Source organism: Mirounga leonina, unplaced genomic scaffold, assembly GCF_011800145.1.
Source record: "Mirounga leonina isolate KUSES-001 unplaced genomic scaffold, KU_Mleo_1.0 Mir_115, whole genome shotgun sequence".
In the NCBI taxonomy this organism is placed as follows: domain Eukaryota; kingdom Metazoa; phylum Chordata; class Mammalia; order Carnivora; family Phocidae; genus Mirounga; species Mirounga leonina.
Genome location: NW_023270268.1, coordinates 6,493,257 through 6,508,921, shown reverse-complemented (window position 1 = coordinate 6,508,921; position 15,665 = coordinate 6,493,257). Strand labels below are relative to the sequence as shown.

General features: G+C 58.3%; 1 protein-coding gene across 1 annotated transcript; it reads right to left on the bottom strand.

The window, feature by feature from the left end:
* Window positions 1-184: 184 nt before the first annotated feature.
* On the bottom strand, window positions 185-14,808 carry VILL (villin like). Its single transcript, XM_034992069.1, has 19 exons — window positions 14,444-14,808; window positions 14,154-14,228; window positions 13,653-13,858; window positions 12,458-12,566; window positions 11,107-11,217; window positions 10,592-10,791; window positions 10,130-10,208; window positions 9,931-10,029; window positions 9,072-9,210; window positions 8,244-8,344; window positions 6,032-6,169; window positions 5,767-5,925; window positions 5,031-5,210; window positions 4,346-4,491; window positions 3,222-3,366; window positions 1,439-1,621; window positions 1,176-1,244; window positions 724-975; window positions 185-460 (listed from the first exon to the last, which is right to left on the bottom strand). Exons 1-19 carry the CDS (start codon window positions 14,507-14,509, stop codon window positions 347-349), a joined length of 2,571 nt encoding a protein of 856 aa, XP_034847960.1. The 5' UTR covers window positions 14,510-14,808; the 3' UTR covers window positions 185-346.
* Window positions 14,809-15,665: the final 857 nt, after the last annotated feature.

The window sequence follows — 15,665 nt, the reverse complement described above, 5'->3', positions numbered from 1 at the left end:
GAGGATTGTCTGTCCCCTTGGGCAGGAAGGACCAAGGAGAAACAAACACCTCCATGGAAGACAGTGGAGAGAGCTCAGTCCTCTGGAATGTCACAGACCACCCCCTCCAGTCCCAGAGGCCCCTTCCCCCCAGAGCTGGACCAACTGAGTGACCCAGACTTGAAAGCCCACACACCACACCTCGTGAGGGCCACCAGCTTTTATTGACCGGGGTGGAGGGGTTGACCCGGGAGTCTCCAGCTAGGCTTTGCCAGCGGGGTCTCCCGGGGGGCTCAGGTATGTGTTGGGAAGGTACGCGTGGGGGTCCTGGCTATGTGGGTGGCACTGGCAGGGGCAGGGCCTGGGGTCAGAACAAGCCAAACTGCTTTTTCTCCTGCTGCTGCCTCCACTTGGCCATGCTATAGAATTCTTCCTTGGATTTCCCAAAGATATCTTGGAAGTCAGAGTCGGAGAGATAGAACTGCGGGGCGGGGGGAGGAGAGAGTACAGGGGCAGGGTGTCAACTGATCCCAGAATCCTGTCCCATTGGCCCGGTGGTGCCATCCCAGGGCTCAGGGCTCTCCTCCCCCACATCTCTCTGCCCATTATCCCATCCGGAAGACATCTCCCCGGGCCCGTCCCCGGGCAGCGGGCCCATCGCGCACCATCAGTGGGTCATGCCCCGGGCACCTCCAGCTCAGTTTGAAATGCATCAGTGAGTGGCAGGGGGCCTCGGGCACCCACCTCCTTGTGGGCTGGGTCAACGCCCTCTGGCAGGTCCTCGGCAGCCTGGTGCATTAGCTGTTCGCGGGGCAGGCTCCCACTGGTGGGGGGTCTGGGGCTGCTGTGGAAGCTGCCGGTGCTGGTGCCCCCGGCCTTGGGCCCTAGCTGCAGCTCGTTCCCTGAGCCCTCCTGGGAGCCCTTGAGGGCCCGCGGGGTCAAGGGGCCTGCGCTGCCATTGCTTGGCCCTCTAGAGAGCTGCAAGTTGTCCAGTTCCTGCCAGGAGAGGGCACTCACGCTGGGGATATGGGGGCGAGGCTCCCACGGGGAGGCCACACTGAGCCCACAGCCCTCTTGCCCCCATTGCAAACCCTGCCACCCACCAGGGCCTGGCTCCTTCCTTGCCCATCCTGCCCACCCGGGCCATGTCGAGCAAGCCCAGTCCCCAGCGGGAGCTTGGCAGGCCCGATACTCACTGCTGTTATAACTATGGCAGGTTTTGCTCCCAGGGTGCCATCCACCACCTCCTCATAGGACTGGTTGTTCTGGGGGCAAGAATCAGGACAGAGCAGGATGGAGGGCACCACTGGAACCCAGGGGGCGGCGGGCTGCGAACAAGACCCGGGCTCCTCTTCCCACACTGGAAATCCCCAGACAAGGCAATGCCTCCTCCCAGTGTGCCCAGGGCAGGCCCCTCTCCCTGGGGTAGGGTGGGGCTGGAAGTGCAGGCCTCACTCACAGTCCACTTGTAAGGGTCCCAGGTGAGGAACCATCCAGTGAAGGTGGGAGGCTCGTGGCCCTGCTTGATCACCACGATGGGCGTGGCAGGGCTCCTCGTTGCGGGGTGCGTCTTCAGGTACTCACGGCCCCAGGCCACCGCCTCCTTCCACTCACTGGCAGCTTCCCCGAGCCACAGGAAGATCTGGGCCACAGAGGGGGCCTGGCCTTGGGCAAGTGGAGGGGCTGCCCAGAGCTGACCACTTCCTTCCCAGCCCCATCTATTAAATGGTCTCACGATCCCGCACACATCCCAGCCAGCCAGGCACACCAGGCAGGCTGGCCGCCACACCACCCACACACCCATAAATGTGGTGGACGGTCACAGGCACACATGTATACATTCAATCCACAAATACTTATTGAGTTCCTATTGTGTGCCAGGCATTTGGGAATTCAACAGTGAGAAAACAAAACAGGCAAAAATCCCTGCCCTTGTAGAGCTTTCATTTTATTGGGGGGAGACAGAAAAATAAGTACATAAATTAAGTAAAATATGTACTGTATCAGAGAAAAGTAAGGCAGGGAAAGAAGACAAAATGTGGTGGGTGTGTGTCGGGGGGGTGGTGAGGATGACTAATTTTATTTTATTTTATTTTTATTTTTTTTAAGATTTTATTTATTTATTTGAGAGAAAATGAGACAGAGAGAGCATGAGAGGGGGGAGGGTCAGAGGGAGAAGCAGGCTCCCTGCTGAGCAGGGAGCCCGATGCGGGACTCGATCCTGGGACTCCAGGATCATGACCTGAGCCGAAGGCAGTCGCTTAACCAACTGAGCCACCCAGGCGCCCCAGGATGACTGTAATTTTAAATTAGAATCAGAGAGAGTCTTACTGAGAAGGCGACATTTGAGTAGAGATCTGGGGGAGGTGGGGGGAGCAAGTCGAGTGTTCTAGCCAGAAGAAACAACCAGTGCAGGGGCCCTGGCACGCCTGGGCAATTTCAGGGAGCAGCAAGGGGGCCACTGTGGCTAGAGCAGAGCAAGTGGAGGTGTGGGAGCAAATCCGCTCAGAGAGTCGGGGCCGCCAGGTCATGTGGGCTGTAGTAAGGGCTTTGCTTTTGCTCTGAGATGGGAACACACGAGCCTTACGGCCACATTCAATGTCACAGACACACACGATCACAGCTGTACACTTGTAGTCCTCCACTGCCGCAGAGCCACTCACTGTCACCCACAGTCACACAGAGCTGCATGTAAACAAGATCGCACTCCATCACACAGCTGTGCTCACTCCTCCTGAAAAACACAGGCAGCCCCCAGACCTGCCTCATAAAGCCTCTCAGACATAGTGACCCTGCCCGACAGTCACTCAGGCTACGGCCAGTCTCCTAGTCTCCCGGTTCCCCCAGTTACAGCCAGTGCGGGACCACACGGCCGCTCCATGGAGGCAAGCACCGTCCCACAAAGGAACCACACACGCTCGTGTCTGCAACCACTCGCATGGACACATTAGCCACGGGCACCCAGTCACCTGGAGTCACACCGCTGTAAGGCACCCAGACGCAACTACAAAACTGCTCACAATCTCACAGCCAGTCTCCTACAGCTTCGCGGTGACACACGGTTGTCCCTGGTCGCGCAGTGCAGTCACTCACAGCGTTACCGTGCCACCCCCAATCACACAGACTCATCCGCAGGCTGACATGGCTGGAGACACACAGTTACACACACTCGACCCCAGCTGCGCAGACACGGACGCCCCCCCTTCACACCCCAGCCAGCCGGGGGTCGGGGGGCGCCTCACCTCCTGCCAGGTGTCCAGTAACATGATGTCATACTTGTCCAGGTCCTCTTGGCTAAAGAACACCACTTCTGTGAGGACCAGGTGGCCCATCTGGCTGGAGCACTCAAACAGCCGTGGCTGGAAGCTGGAGACGTCCTCGGGAAGCCTGGCCAGGGCGGGCAGCCAGGCAGTGAGGGGCGCAGAGACAGCTGGGCCTCTCAGCAGCCTGGGCCAAGCTAGCCCTCAGCACAGGGCCTCTACCTGCCCCCACCCCCGGATGGGCAACAGCTTCTCCTGGAGCGGGAGGCCTGCGCCCTCCTCTGGGCTCCCCCCAGCCCATAATTCCCTCCGGGGATGCCCAGCTGCTCTCTGGGCCCCAGCGTCCCCGTCTGTCAGTGGGAAAGCCCACTAAGTGACCTGTCTAGCCACAGCCAGCTGTGACACACGCTGCCCCAGGAACTTCCCCAGGAGTGGGCCCTGGGAAGGGGATGGCCGGCTCAGTGGGGCTGGGTTGGGGGGAGGGGTGTTAAGCTGGGGCCCTGCCCTCCCCAGGAAGGAGGGGGTCCTGGTCCTGGCTGGCTGCTCAGGGGACTTGCGGGGAGTCCAGTGCATCAACCGGGCCCCACAGACACTCATAGCAGCCCGACTCAGCAACCTCCTCCCTTGAAGGTCTCACCCTGCCTTACCTTCTGATACACACCCTTGTCCTTTTACACAGTCCACACATACGTTTATTGACACGTCACATTACCCCACCCCCCACCCCCCCATACAAAGACACACACACACACACACACACTTGGCACCATGACCCCTGGGGACTGTGGGCTGGGAATGGGGCTTTGCCCTCTTGCCCTCTACCATTGGGAAGGTCCAGGGAACTGGGCAATGCAGGGAGCATGTTTGGCCAGAAGAGGGCGAGACTATCCTGCTCTCCATGGCATCTTCCTGATCCCTGTTAACCCAGGGCTGGGGAGGGAAGGGTGGGCTGTGCTCCTGGGAACCCTGGAATGGGGAACCAAGAGACCTCAGTTCTAGTGTGGCCTCTCCAGCTCTCTGTGTGACCCTTAAGTCGTCACCCACCCTCTCTGGGTCTCAGTTTCCTCCTCTGTATAAGGAGAACACCCTCCTCCCAGCCCTGTCACCTCTTGTTGCTGGGGTAGGGAGCTCGGCCTCCCAGGGCCTCCCAGAAGTGGGGAGGCTCCTGACCCTCCAGCACCGTTTCCTTGTTCTCCCCAGAAATGGCAGTGACCACCGTCCGCGCCATCTCACGCTGGTCACCGCTGCAGCCCTGGCAGACAAAGAGGTGGGTCAGGCCCTGAAGGGGGAGGGGTCTTGGCCTCCAGCCCCACCTCCCCCACTCACAGGGGACTCTGGGAGACTGGGCTTAAGTCAGTGGAGGCCTAGGCTGATGGCAGGGTGCACATGAGCCAGGGATCTCTCCTTCCCCACTCCCAGAACTGGGACCCTCTCCTGGTCCAGAGAATGGGATGAGGACCCCAGGCTCAGGGACCATTTACGGTTTATGTTAAAGATCAGAGAAAACTCTGGCAAACTGGACTAGGCCTCCTCTTTTTCCCAAGAGACTCGGGAAGGGTCATGCTCCTTGCTCGAGGCAGGAAGGAGAGGCAGCCTGGGCCTGGCCTGCCTCTGACCAGTAGACTCCCAGGTCTACCTGTCACGTTCAACTCCCCACTGTGGCCTTTCCCCTGCCCCACTCCTGGCCTGTCTGAGGTTGGACATGGAAGTCTGCCTCCCCTGTGGAGTAGAGCCATCCCTCGCCTGGCACACGACCCCAGGCATGAGTCGAGTGGCCAGGGTCAGAGGTACCTTTCCAAACCAGAGGTAGCAGGGGCCAGCTGTGACCAGCAAGAAGATGTCAGTGGAGCGGAGAGCTGAGGCACGGGCCGGCACCTCCACGGTCTTGGTGTTGTAGCTGTCTGTGCCTTGCACATGGAAGAGCCTCGTGGCAGGTGCTGGCTGCCCCTTCCCATCGTGCCCCGCGTGCCCCTACAAGAGGGCTGGGCCTCAGGACGAGGCAAGGGCTCCTGGGAGCCGCCTCCCTGACAAAAGACAAAGCCTGTTCAAAGGCTGAAAGGAAAATACTTCCTTACGCAAACTGCCCTGGGGCCCAGCAGACCCTCGCCTGAAGCCACCACTACCTTCTAGACCCTCCGAATGTGGAGGGCGAGGATCCCATCAGCCTAGGATAGGGAGCCAGGCCCTTTCTTCGTGGACCCCTCCCCCAACTCCGAGGAGGCAGGTCATGGTTCCCCCAGGCCTGAGGACGGAAAATAGCGACCCCAGGCGAGGCCCTCCTCCCTTCCGATTTAGCTTCCTCACCTGTGCTTCTGCTGTGTGGCTGGCTCTGGGTACCAGGCGAAGAGACTCAGGCAGGGGGCACCCTTGGAGCTCCCACCCAGGTGTCTGACAGCACCGGGAGGGACACCAGGGGTAGTAAGCAGGGGCACCCCCCGGCTGAGTGAAGCCTCGCCCTCATAGAAGGGCTACATGGGCCCATGGAGGAGCCGGTGAACTTGCAGGAACAGCAGCAAGGTGGCCTTACCTGGAAGACCACCAGCTGGCCCTGGAGGATGGCGAGGAAGTGAGGGGGCTCGCTACCCATGGTCACGTGTTCCCGCACCAGGGCTCCACGGTACATGAGGTCCAGCTGCTCGGCGTGGCAGTTCAGGGTGCTGATCTCACGTGTGGTGGCCTGGTGGCCCTGCAGGTGGGGGTGGTAAGGGCCGGGTGCAGCTCTTGGCTCCCCTTCTCAGATCCTCAGCTCTGGGGCTTGAAGGTGCCTCCCCCTCCCCCTCAGGCCGGCACACCTGCCACAGATACAGGAGGTACTGGACGCGGCCCATCTTCTGGTATGTGTAGAGGACCAGGTAGCAGCTGCCCGCGTACAACTGTCCGTGATGCTTGGGGTCCACGGGCTGTCTGCGTAAGTCCTGGATGCACCACACCTGTGGAACGGAGGACCAGTGCACCCAGGTGGCTCCTCCACTTGAACCAGTCCGCCCAGCCTGTGCCCAGCCAGTGAGCTCTCCTCAGCCTCAGGGCGGGCCTCATCCAGGCAGGCAAGGGCTCTCCTGGGCTTGCGCAAGGATCTGCAGGCGACCCTGTTCCCCGTGGGCCCCTGGGCCCTACCACACTTGTACTGGTCTGCTGTCAGTCAGGACAGAGTTGGCGTGTGGTGCCTGGGACAAGCAAGCCTGAGGACTCCAGAAGCTGCCCAGACAGACCTAAGCCGTGCCACATACCACCCCCCACCCTGCCCCCCACCAACCACAGGCACGTTAGGGGCAGGCAGGTCCTAGTCCAGCTGCTCGCTGCTCAGGCCAGGTCTGCAGAAGCTGGGCAGACACACGGCCTTGGGGCTCTTGGGAAAATTCTCTTTTCTCAAGTGTCACTTAAAGAGACAAAGCCTGGGGGCGCCTGGGTGGCTCAGTCGTTAAGCGTCTGCTTTCGGCTCAGGTCATGATCCCAGGGTCCTGGGATCGAGCCCCGCATCGGGCTCCCTGCTCCGCGGGAAGCCTGCTTCTCCCTCTCCTACTCCCCCTGCTTGTGTTCCCTCTCTCGCTGTGTCTCTCTCTGTCAAATAAATCAATAAAAATCTTAAAAAAAAAAAAAAAAAAGACAAAGCTTGTTCAAAGGCTGAAAGGAAAATACTTCCTTACGCTTAATAGTATGATTTCCTGTTCCTAGTGGGTAGTGAGCATGGGCTCTGGAGCCAGGCTCCAGATCCTAATCAAATCCCAGGTAGGCCCTGTGTGGGCAGTGAGACCCTTCTGAGCTTCGGCTTTTCCCATCTGTAAAGTGGTCATAACAACACCCACCTTGACAATGGCAGGAAACAATTCCCGGACAGCTTTCTCTGGGGAAGATGTCCTCCGGAGCAGAGCTACCAGAATCCTGCCTTTTGCAGAAGAGGCTGTTTCTGACCACATGCTTTACCCAGGAGCAGCCCTTATCTGGCAGCCAGGCCTCCTAGCTCAGGGGCTCCCCCCACCTGCCGGCCTGCTGGGAGGGATCCCCTCTCTGCCTCTGTGCTTGGAGCCTGAGTGGCAAGACCTTTACCCTCCTGTTTTCCTTTCTCCCTCTGTCTCTCCCTGTGTGCCCCATCTCTCCTGCTTTTCATCCCATCCCCCCACTCTGTCTCCTCTGTCTTCCTCAGTCTCTTCTGTCTCTCTCTGTCCCCATTCCCTGTCTTCCTTTCTCCCTGCTCCCCCAAGCCCTGCCATGTCTCCTCCTATCTTGGTCCCTTCTCACTAACAGTCTCTGTCCATCCATATTAGGGCAAATATAGGAAGAAACCTTGGAGAAATGGTATTTTCTCTGATCTCCACCTACCTGAAGAACTAGAACCCCAGAAGTCCTGTTCCCAGAATCTTACAGCATCCCCATACCAGCCAAGGGCCAGATAGGACCATAGTTTTTGCCCCCATTTATAGATAAAAACTGAGGCCCAAAGGACTTAAGGGCTCTACCAGGGATCAGATAACATGTCACAATGCAGCCCCTAAATCTCCCAGAACACTGGTCTGAGACCAGACAGGTGGCCGACTGTGACTGTGTGGGACTGTGACTGATTACATGTGATTGTGTACTATGTTGGTGTGTTCGTGTGGGTTGAGTGTTGTGTGTGACTGTGATCATGTGTAATGCAGAATTTGTGTAATGTAGAATTTGTGCAATTATGTTTGCCGCTGATGAACTTGGCTGGTTGGGTGCAATTAGAGTGTGCGTATATGTATTTGTATTATATATACGGTTGTGTCATATATTTAACAAAAGGGCACAATTAAGTATCTTGAAGTGTTACTGTGCTGTGTGCCAAGTGTTATGTGAACACAGCTGCACAGATTGATTAGGCGTGATGTGTATGAGCCCGCTGTAGGCAGGTGTGTGTACATGTACACATGCCCATAGGTGTCGCTGTGTGATGTGCAATTGCGTGTACTTGGGGCACTTTAGTAACCTGAAGTCAAGCCTACCCATGTGTGCCTATCTTCCCCCAGCCAAGCCGATGCCCCTTACCTCCACCTTCCCGGAGGCGTCGTCCACCATCCTGAGCTGGGCCGCTAGTTCAGGCTGACTGTGCAGCTTGCCCACATCCGGCCTTACCCGAATCAATTTACCTGAATCAGAGAGAGCATAGGGTGTCACTGGCGTCCTCGCCCCAGCCAACCCCGTCCCTCCCATCACTCAAGAAGCCCCCTCCGACCGCGCCCCCCCAATCCGGGGGCGCTTTCTGGGTACCGCCCCTTGTCGGTCCCACTCCATCCCCCCCATACCCGGCCCCGCGTCGGCCGCGCCCGGCTCCCCGCAACTCCCCGGGCCTCGTCCCGCCCGCTCTCCCATCCCACCGAAGTTCTGCGTGCCGCCCCGCGCCGGCCACGTCCCGCCCCGAGCCGGTCACGTCCCGCCCCCGCAGGCCACGCCACGCCCGATCTCCCTTCCCTCCGAGGCTCTGGGTGCCACCCCACTCCGGCCCCTCCCCGCCTCGGCTACGCCCCCGCCCCCCTCCCCGGCCTCGACCCGCCCTCGTCCCGCCCTCGTCCCGCCCGCTCCCCCCGTCCCACCAAGGTTCTGGGTGCCGCCCTGCACGGGCCCCGCCCCGCCTCGGCCCCTCCCCGCCTCAGCTACGGCCCTCGCCACCCTCCCCCGACCTCGTCCCGCCCGCTCTCCCATCCCGCCTAAGTTCTGGGTGTCGCCCCGCGCCGGCCCCGCCCCACCCCTCAACCCCGCCCCGCGCCGACCGCGTCCCGCCCCCGCGAGCCACGCCACGCCCGCTCTCCCCTCCGAGGTTCTGGGTGCCGCCCTACACCGGCCCCGCCCCGCCTCGGCCCCGCCCCTCCCGCTCACTCATCCCGTCGAGGTTCTTGTTCCTTCGCTGGTTCGTAGACCAAGTCTGGAAGAGCTGTTTGAATGCGGCGGACTCGGCGCCGTCGTTCACCACCTCCACGTTGGTGTAGGTCGGATAGCCTTTGGCCTGGATGAAGGCCTGGGGCGGGGGCTCTGTCAGGCGCGCGGCCCGGAGCCCAATTCTCTGCTCCACCCGCAGGGACCTGTGGCTCAGCCAAGCCCTGAGCAGCATTAATTAACCGAGCTCATGACCCGCTTAAGAAGCTGGCTCCTTCACTACCAACTTCTCTGAGGTCCCTGAGGACAGGCAAGGTCCCCTTAGTCTGAGCCGCGGGAAGGGCGGGCGTGACAACACCCCCAGGCCCCAGGCAGAGACTTCCCTGTCTTCCCTCCTCGAAAGGGAGGAGGCGCCCAGTACGGTATGCTTCTCAGACCCGCAAGGCAGGCCCACGTTCCCCTTTTACACGCGGTTTCTTGGGTGCTCTCTGGTCACCCGCTCCCCGAACCGCTGTCAGGGCTCCCCCGGCAGGCTGCATGCCCCTGGTACCTGAGAGGGGCCCTGTGTTCTCCCCCAGACCCCTGGGCAGAACTGTGTCTCCATCCTCAGCTGGGGCGCTTTGTCTCCAGGCTTAGACCCCAGGGCAAAGTCATGTCCTCCTCTATCAGACAGGTTCCCAGGACAGGATGTATCCATCTCCTGGCCCAAGGGCAGGACTACCTCCCCTGAAGACCCGGGGAACGTGGATGTTTCCTAACTTAGATTTCAGGGTACCGCCATTTCTATCCTCACCCCCCAGGGCAGGGCTCCACCCGCCCCCTCAAAGGCAGCTCCCTTTGAGACAGGGCCCAACAGCTTCACCAGAGCTCGGCTGAAGGCAGCCTTTTTCTCTTGGAGGCCGGACATGCGTCCCTGCCACACGTAGATCTTGGAACCACCCTGGTCCAGGATGTAGTAGTCCTGGGAGCAGGAAGGGGACTGGTCAGGAGGTGGTCCAGACTGGGCTGGGGTTGTGGGTGGGTGGGGATGGATGAGGTGGCTGGGGCCAGGCCTGCCTCACCTCCTCCTGCAGTAGGTCTTGGGTTAGTGGGCAGGTCGCCAACTCCTGGATCACTAAGTCCTCATCCTTCTCACAAACGCTGGGGGATAGGCAACCAGATGTAGGCAGCTCAGCCCCTCTCTGGCCTGGCTCCGCTCCAGCTTCCTCTAGTCCTCCCCAAAGGCAGATGGCATGGAATCTAGGGCCCTGAGCTGCAGTCTTGACATCACTGCAGCCTTGCTGTGGAGCCTGAGGCAGCTCCCTGGCCCTCCAGTGCCTCAGTTGCCCTATCTGTACAATGGATTTCTCAGAAAGGCAGCCATGCAAGAGTACAGGCTGGGCCCAAAGCCCTATATGGCTTGCTCCGGCAACCCAGGGGACTTTCCTGGAGAGCTTGCCAGAGACACTGTGTTACTGCAGTAACGATAGACATGCAGACCCAGGCTACCCCACCCACCCTGCCCACTCCCAAGGTCTGCTCACTGGTAGAGGCGGACACTGGCCTTCTGCAGCTGGCTAATACTCTTGGTGGGCATGGTGGCATGCAGGTTGCCCACTCTGCAGCCCAGCACAGCTTCCATGACCTGCATGAGGTCAGTGGCTTCGACCTCGTCATCCACCACACCAATCTGGGCACGACCACCGCGCTCCCTGTCCTGAAGGCTGCAGGTCAGGGCCAGGCCCTGTAGGAGAGGACCTGGCAGTCAGGGCTTCCCCAGCATGCCTCCCCCGCACCGTTCACCGCTCAGATAGTCCATCCCAGATCCTTCCTGTCACAGCTCAGCTCCCAGAGGCTGGAGTCAGAGGGGAGGCGTCATGGTATGCCGGCCTCCAAGGATACCAGTGCAGAGCCTGGGCTCAGCTTGCACATAGTAGGTGCTTCTCAGGTTGTAGCGGAGAACCAGGCCCACCTCTTGGGGTGGCTGGAGGGTGGGCACCTGGAGGATCACCCTTCTCCCTGAACTCTGCATCCCTTACTTCCCAGGGTAGACACTGACCCGTGCCTTCTCAGAAATGCTGGCCTCGGGCCCATTCCACTGGATCATCACCTTGCCCAGGTCCAGCAGGAAGATGTCACCCTTATTAAAGCTGTTCCAAGAGAGCTCCACCTGCCAGAGTCAGGAGGGGCAGGGCAGGAAACAGGGTGTCATACCATCAGGACCCAGGGGGAGGGGTTCCACGCCTATCTCTGCCTACATGAGCACAGTCCACGTGTGTGCACGATGCAGTGGGCAACTGTGTATCTATGTGACCAGTGTTGTGGTGTGCAAGCGTGCATCCGTGCGACCGTATGAGACCTTGAAGGTCACCCTGTGGGGGTCGCTGTGTGCATCTGTAGGCACGTGTGACTTTGGGTAATGCTGCATTTCACAGGGTGGATGTGATTAATGCATGTTGATAGCTGCATATGTGTACACCTACATGTGTATACAAGTGGGTGTATGTATCTATCTATCCGCGTGTGCAGGGGTGTGTGTGTGCATGCTCATGTGTAGGGGGCACATCCAATGTGAACAAGTGTGTGAGCACATGGGTGACGATGTAGATGTGCCTGAGGCGGGGGGCAGTGTGTTGTCAGTGGAAAAGGACAGTTAGCATCCAGAGACACTTTGAGGGGCAAGAGGGCGGACTCTACATAATTAAGCCAATAGGGCAGGCAGAACCTGGGGCTGCACGTTGTCCCTGTGTGACCAGGGATGTAGGGTCACTGCCTCTGTGAGGACAGTGGGTGAGCCCATGTGGGATTGTCACAGGGCTGCTATATGCCATATAGGCAGTAATGTGCACAACTCAGGTGTCACCATTCACATCGCAGACATCAAACACCCGGACGTTCATGATACCAAATCCCTGCCAGGTGGCAGCAACGTGTCGTGTTCTAACAAGATTGGTATTTCCCATTACTCTCCGACAGATGGAAGTAAGGGGCACTCTGCAGACTAGAGTGGGGCTCGGGGGACCGATGGGAGACAGTGTGTGTGCCTACAGGTGATAGGGACGATGTGTATGAAGAGTGTGGGGCTGTGCAGCCCCCACCCCACATCGTGCTACTTCCCACCAGGTGGACCACGGGGACCATCCGGGTGCACCATTTTGTCCTCCTCACCCCTCCAAGTCCTTCCTGTGCCATGGGGTGGATGAGAAAACAGGGTGAGAGGAGCCCCGTGGTGGGGTGGGGCTAGGAGCCTGGCTCCGCCTCTTCTCTCCTCATTCAAGAGAGGCCATCTGGGAGTGCTGACAGCCCGTGGTCCCCCCTGCCCGACCTGCACCCTCCACACTTCCCGATACTGCAGTCCCCACAGTCCAGCCTGAGCCTGGCGATGGAGCGGCATCCCCGGCAGCCCTCACCTCGGTGGCTGACACGTGCTTCCTCCCTTGGATGCGCAGCAGTCGCTGGATGTTGTACACGTTGGTCTCCACGTGCCTGAGGGCAGAGGCCAGGCCTCCTTTCCTATAGCTGAGGAGGGAACGGGCTCTCCTGGAAGACCACACATTGCTGTGTGCAGGCGTGAGCGCAGACGTGGGGAGACGCATGAGTCTGTGTACAAGCGGGGGCATATGGGGATCTGTCCGTGCAATACAGACGTGAGTGCATGGAGGCTGGGCAACAGCATACACGTGGGCACACAAACACATATATATGTAGGTGTGCCCACCTACTGGCCCATCCTATAGGAGTGGTGTGTTTTCCGCACGTGTGTGTATAAATACGCTCCTGTCTACGCTATATGCATGTGTGAGGCTTAACTGTATGAAACAGCAATGAGCAAATACTGGCGTTTTCCTACGGTTTAACCTAATATATTGCAATTGTTAATTTAGTCTATAGTTGAAGCAATTTACAGCCAAAGACGTATTTCTACTGGGCACAGTAACATAAAGGCAAACTCAAAACAACATTGGTATCCAATCCCGGGTCTACACCCAAGAGAAGTGAAACACACGTCTGCACAAAAGCTTGTAGATAAGATGGGTGTTTACTAAACTTAGGGTGGTGATCTGGTCACAATACTTGTAAGTCACACCATCATGCTCTACCCCTCAAACTATACAGTGATGTATGTCAATTATCTCAATAAAACTAGAAAACAAACCCACCCCAAAACATGTATACAAATGTTCATAACAGCATTATCCATAACAGCCCCAAAGTGAAAGCAATCCAAATATCCCATAAGTGATAAATACATAAATAAAATGTGTTCTATCCCCACATCATGTGCTGTATAATTCCATTTATAAAAATGTCCAGAATAGGCAAATCTATACAGACCGAGGAAAGAAAATGTTGGGGGGAAATGGGGAGCGTTGTGAAGGGTATGGGGTTTCTTTTTGGGGTGACGGAGGTGTTCTAAAACTGTGCTCATGGTTGCACAAGTCTGTGGCTAGACTAGAGATCACTGAATTTATACTCTAAATGGGCCGGTTGTATGGTATGAGATTTGTAAGTGGGGGGGAACGTCTCCCCCTACCCCAGCACCCCCACGAGAAGAGAGTCAGCCCAGCCTCCCAGCGACCCCCCCCCCCGCCCCCGCACACTCACATGATGCCCCTGCGGAAGTAGCTGCGGAAGCAGTCGGACTCGTGGCCCTGCGCCTCCCGGTGCTGCACGGTGGTGGTGCCCAGTGCCTCCTGCATGTGCTGCACGAAGGCGCCTGCCGCGCCCTGAGCCTCCACGCCCGCCTCCTTCCCGACCCAGTAGTGCAGGTCGCTGGGCGCCCCCTTCACGGCCTTCAGGCTCTGGGGAACCTAGGGCCCAGGTGTTTGTGTGTGGAGGAGGGTGGGGGCTTGCAGAGGACCCAGGGGTGGGGTGGACACAGATCCAGGATGCGCCGAGGGCCTTGGGGGGACTTGGCAGGTGCCTCCCCGGACAGGAGGTCCAGAATGGGGAGGGAAGGGCGAAGAGGCCTTAAAGGCGGCAGCCCCTTGGTCGGGTGGACTCCAGGGCTGCCAGCCTGCCTCTGCCCAGGACAGGGCCTAGTCTGCATCATCAGACTCCCCAGCTGGGCCAAGCCACCCCTGGGGCAGAGTCCCACATGCTCACGTGGAGGACAATGTAGCAGTGATCCTCGAAGAAGTTCCCATAAGCCCTCTCGGGGACTGGCACCATCCTCAGGTTCTGGGAGAGGAGGGTGCCTATGGCAACACAGCAGGACCACCTGCCTACCCATGACCTTCTGGGATGGGGAGGAGGGAGGGAGGGAGCTCTGAGTTGGTGGGGGGAGGGAGAAGCCCAGTCTCAGAGATTGATACTCTTTGTCACCAACCCTGCTCTCTGGTTGTGCCCCTCACCTCAATGTAGGAGAGGACCGGGCATGATCATTGAGGACCTACCTCAATGATCCATATGTGGAGGTCCCTGTGGCTCTCAGTGGCTGGGAGGCCCTTGCCGATGTCCATCCTAGGCCAGGTGGGAATGAGGGAGGAAACGACAAACAAGAGCCAGAGTTCTCAGGCCCCGGCCACCTGTGCTCTGGGCTCCAAGCAAGAACTCTCCCCAGCTGCAGCTCTCCAAAGCACTGTCATCATAGAATATGCCTTTCACTAGGAGGGCTCCATACATACCCAGATGCTAGCAAACCAGGCCAGGTACTGCAGACGTCGGCACAGAGGCTTTGCAAACAGGGACCTGGTTTGTTGTCTGTGGTTGTGCTCTTGAAACAGGGCCCAGCTCTGTGGGCAGGGATGGTTTTTGAACATAGGGACCTCTGCAAAGAGGGAGTTAGAAACAGGCTATGCAGACAAAGATCTGCAGCCCGGGATGGCCACTGGAGAGTGACAGGTTCTGCAGACAGGCAAAGGTTCTGCTAGTAAAAGAACAGATTTGGCAGCCAGGGAAAGGCTCTGCAAACAGGCTCTCGAAATGAGACAGAGACACTTACTGCAGAGGAAACAGGGTCTGCTGATAGGGATAGGGACAGGTACTATAAACAAAGCTTTGCAAACAGGAACAGTGTCTTTAGGCAGAAAGAGGTATCCCAGACAAGGACACAGACAAACTCCGGAGACAGGGATAGGTTCTACACGCAGGGCAGCTTCTGCCATAAAAGCAAATCTAATACACAGGGAAATAGGGACAGACCATTTAAAAAGATGGTTCTGAGGGCGCCTGGGTGGCTCAGTTGGTTAAGCGTCTGCCTTCGGCTCAGGTCACGATCTCAGGGTCCTGGGATCGAGCCCCACGTCCAGCTCCCCCGCTCAGCAGGGAGTCTGCTTGTCCCTCTTCTCCCTGCTCCCCCTCTTTCTTTCTATCAAATAAATAACATCTTAAAAAAAAAAAAAAGACAAGTTCTGAAAAAAAGACTCTGAAAAGAGCCTCTAGACACAGGCTCAGAGAGAAACAGACAAGAGGAAGTTTCTGCGAACTCAGAACAGACTGCACACAAGCATGGTCTCTGAAGACTGTGATGGAGTCTGGAGCAAGCAACAGGCTTAGCTAACCTGAGAGGGCTGGGTGAATCAAGCATAGGCACTCTTAAATTCTTGAAACAGAGCTGAACTCTCAATACAAACAGGCCCTATGAACAGCCACAGGCTCTGCAAACAGTGACTTCGC

Excerpts from the sequence above, each read along its gene's own strand:
- VILL (XM_034992069.1), bottom strand. The coding sequence starts at position 14,509 with ATGGACATCGGCAAGGGCCTCCCAGCCACTGAGAGCCACAGGGACCTC. Across the intron at positions 13,859-14,153 it reads ACTGCTACATTGTCCTCCAC|GTTCCCCAGAGCCTGAAGGC; the intron begins GTGAGCATGTGG and ends CCTGGGCCCTAG. Across the intron at positions 8,345-9,071 it reads CAAGAACCTCGACGGGATGA|GTAAATTGATTCGGGTAAGG; the intron begins GTGAGCGGGAGG and ends TCTCTGATTCAG.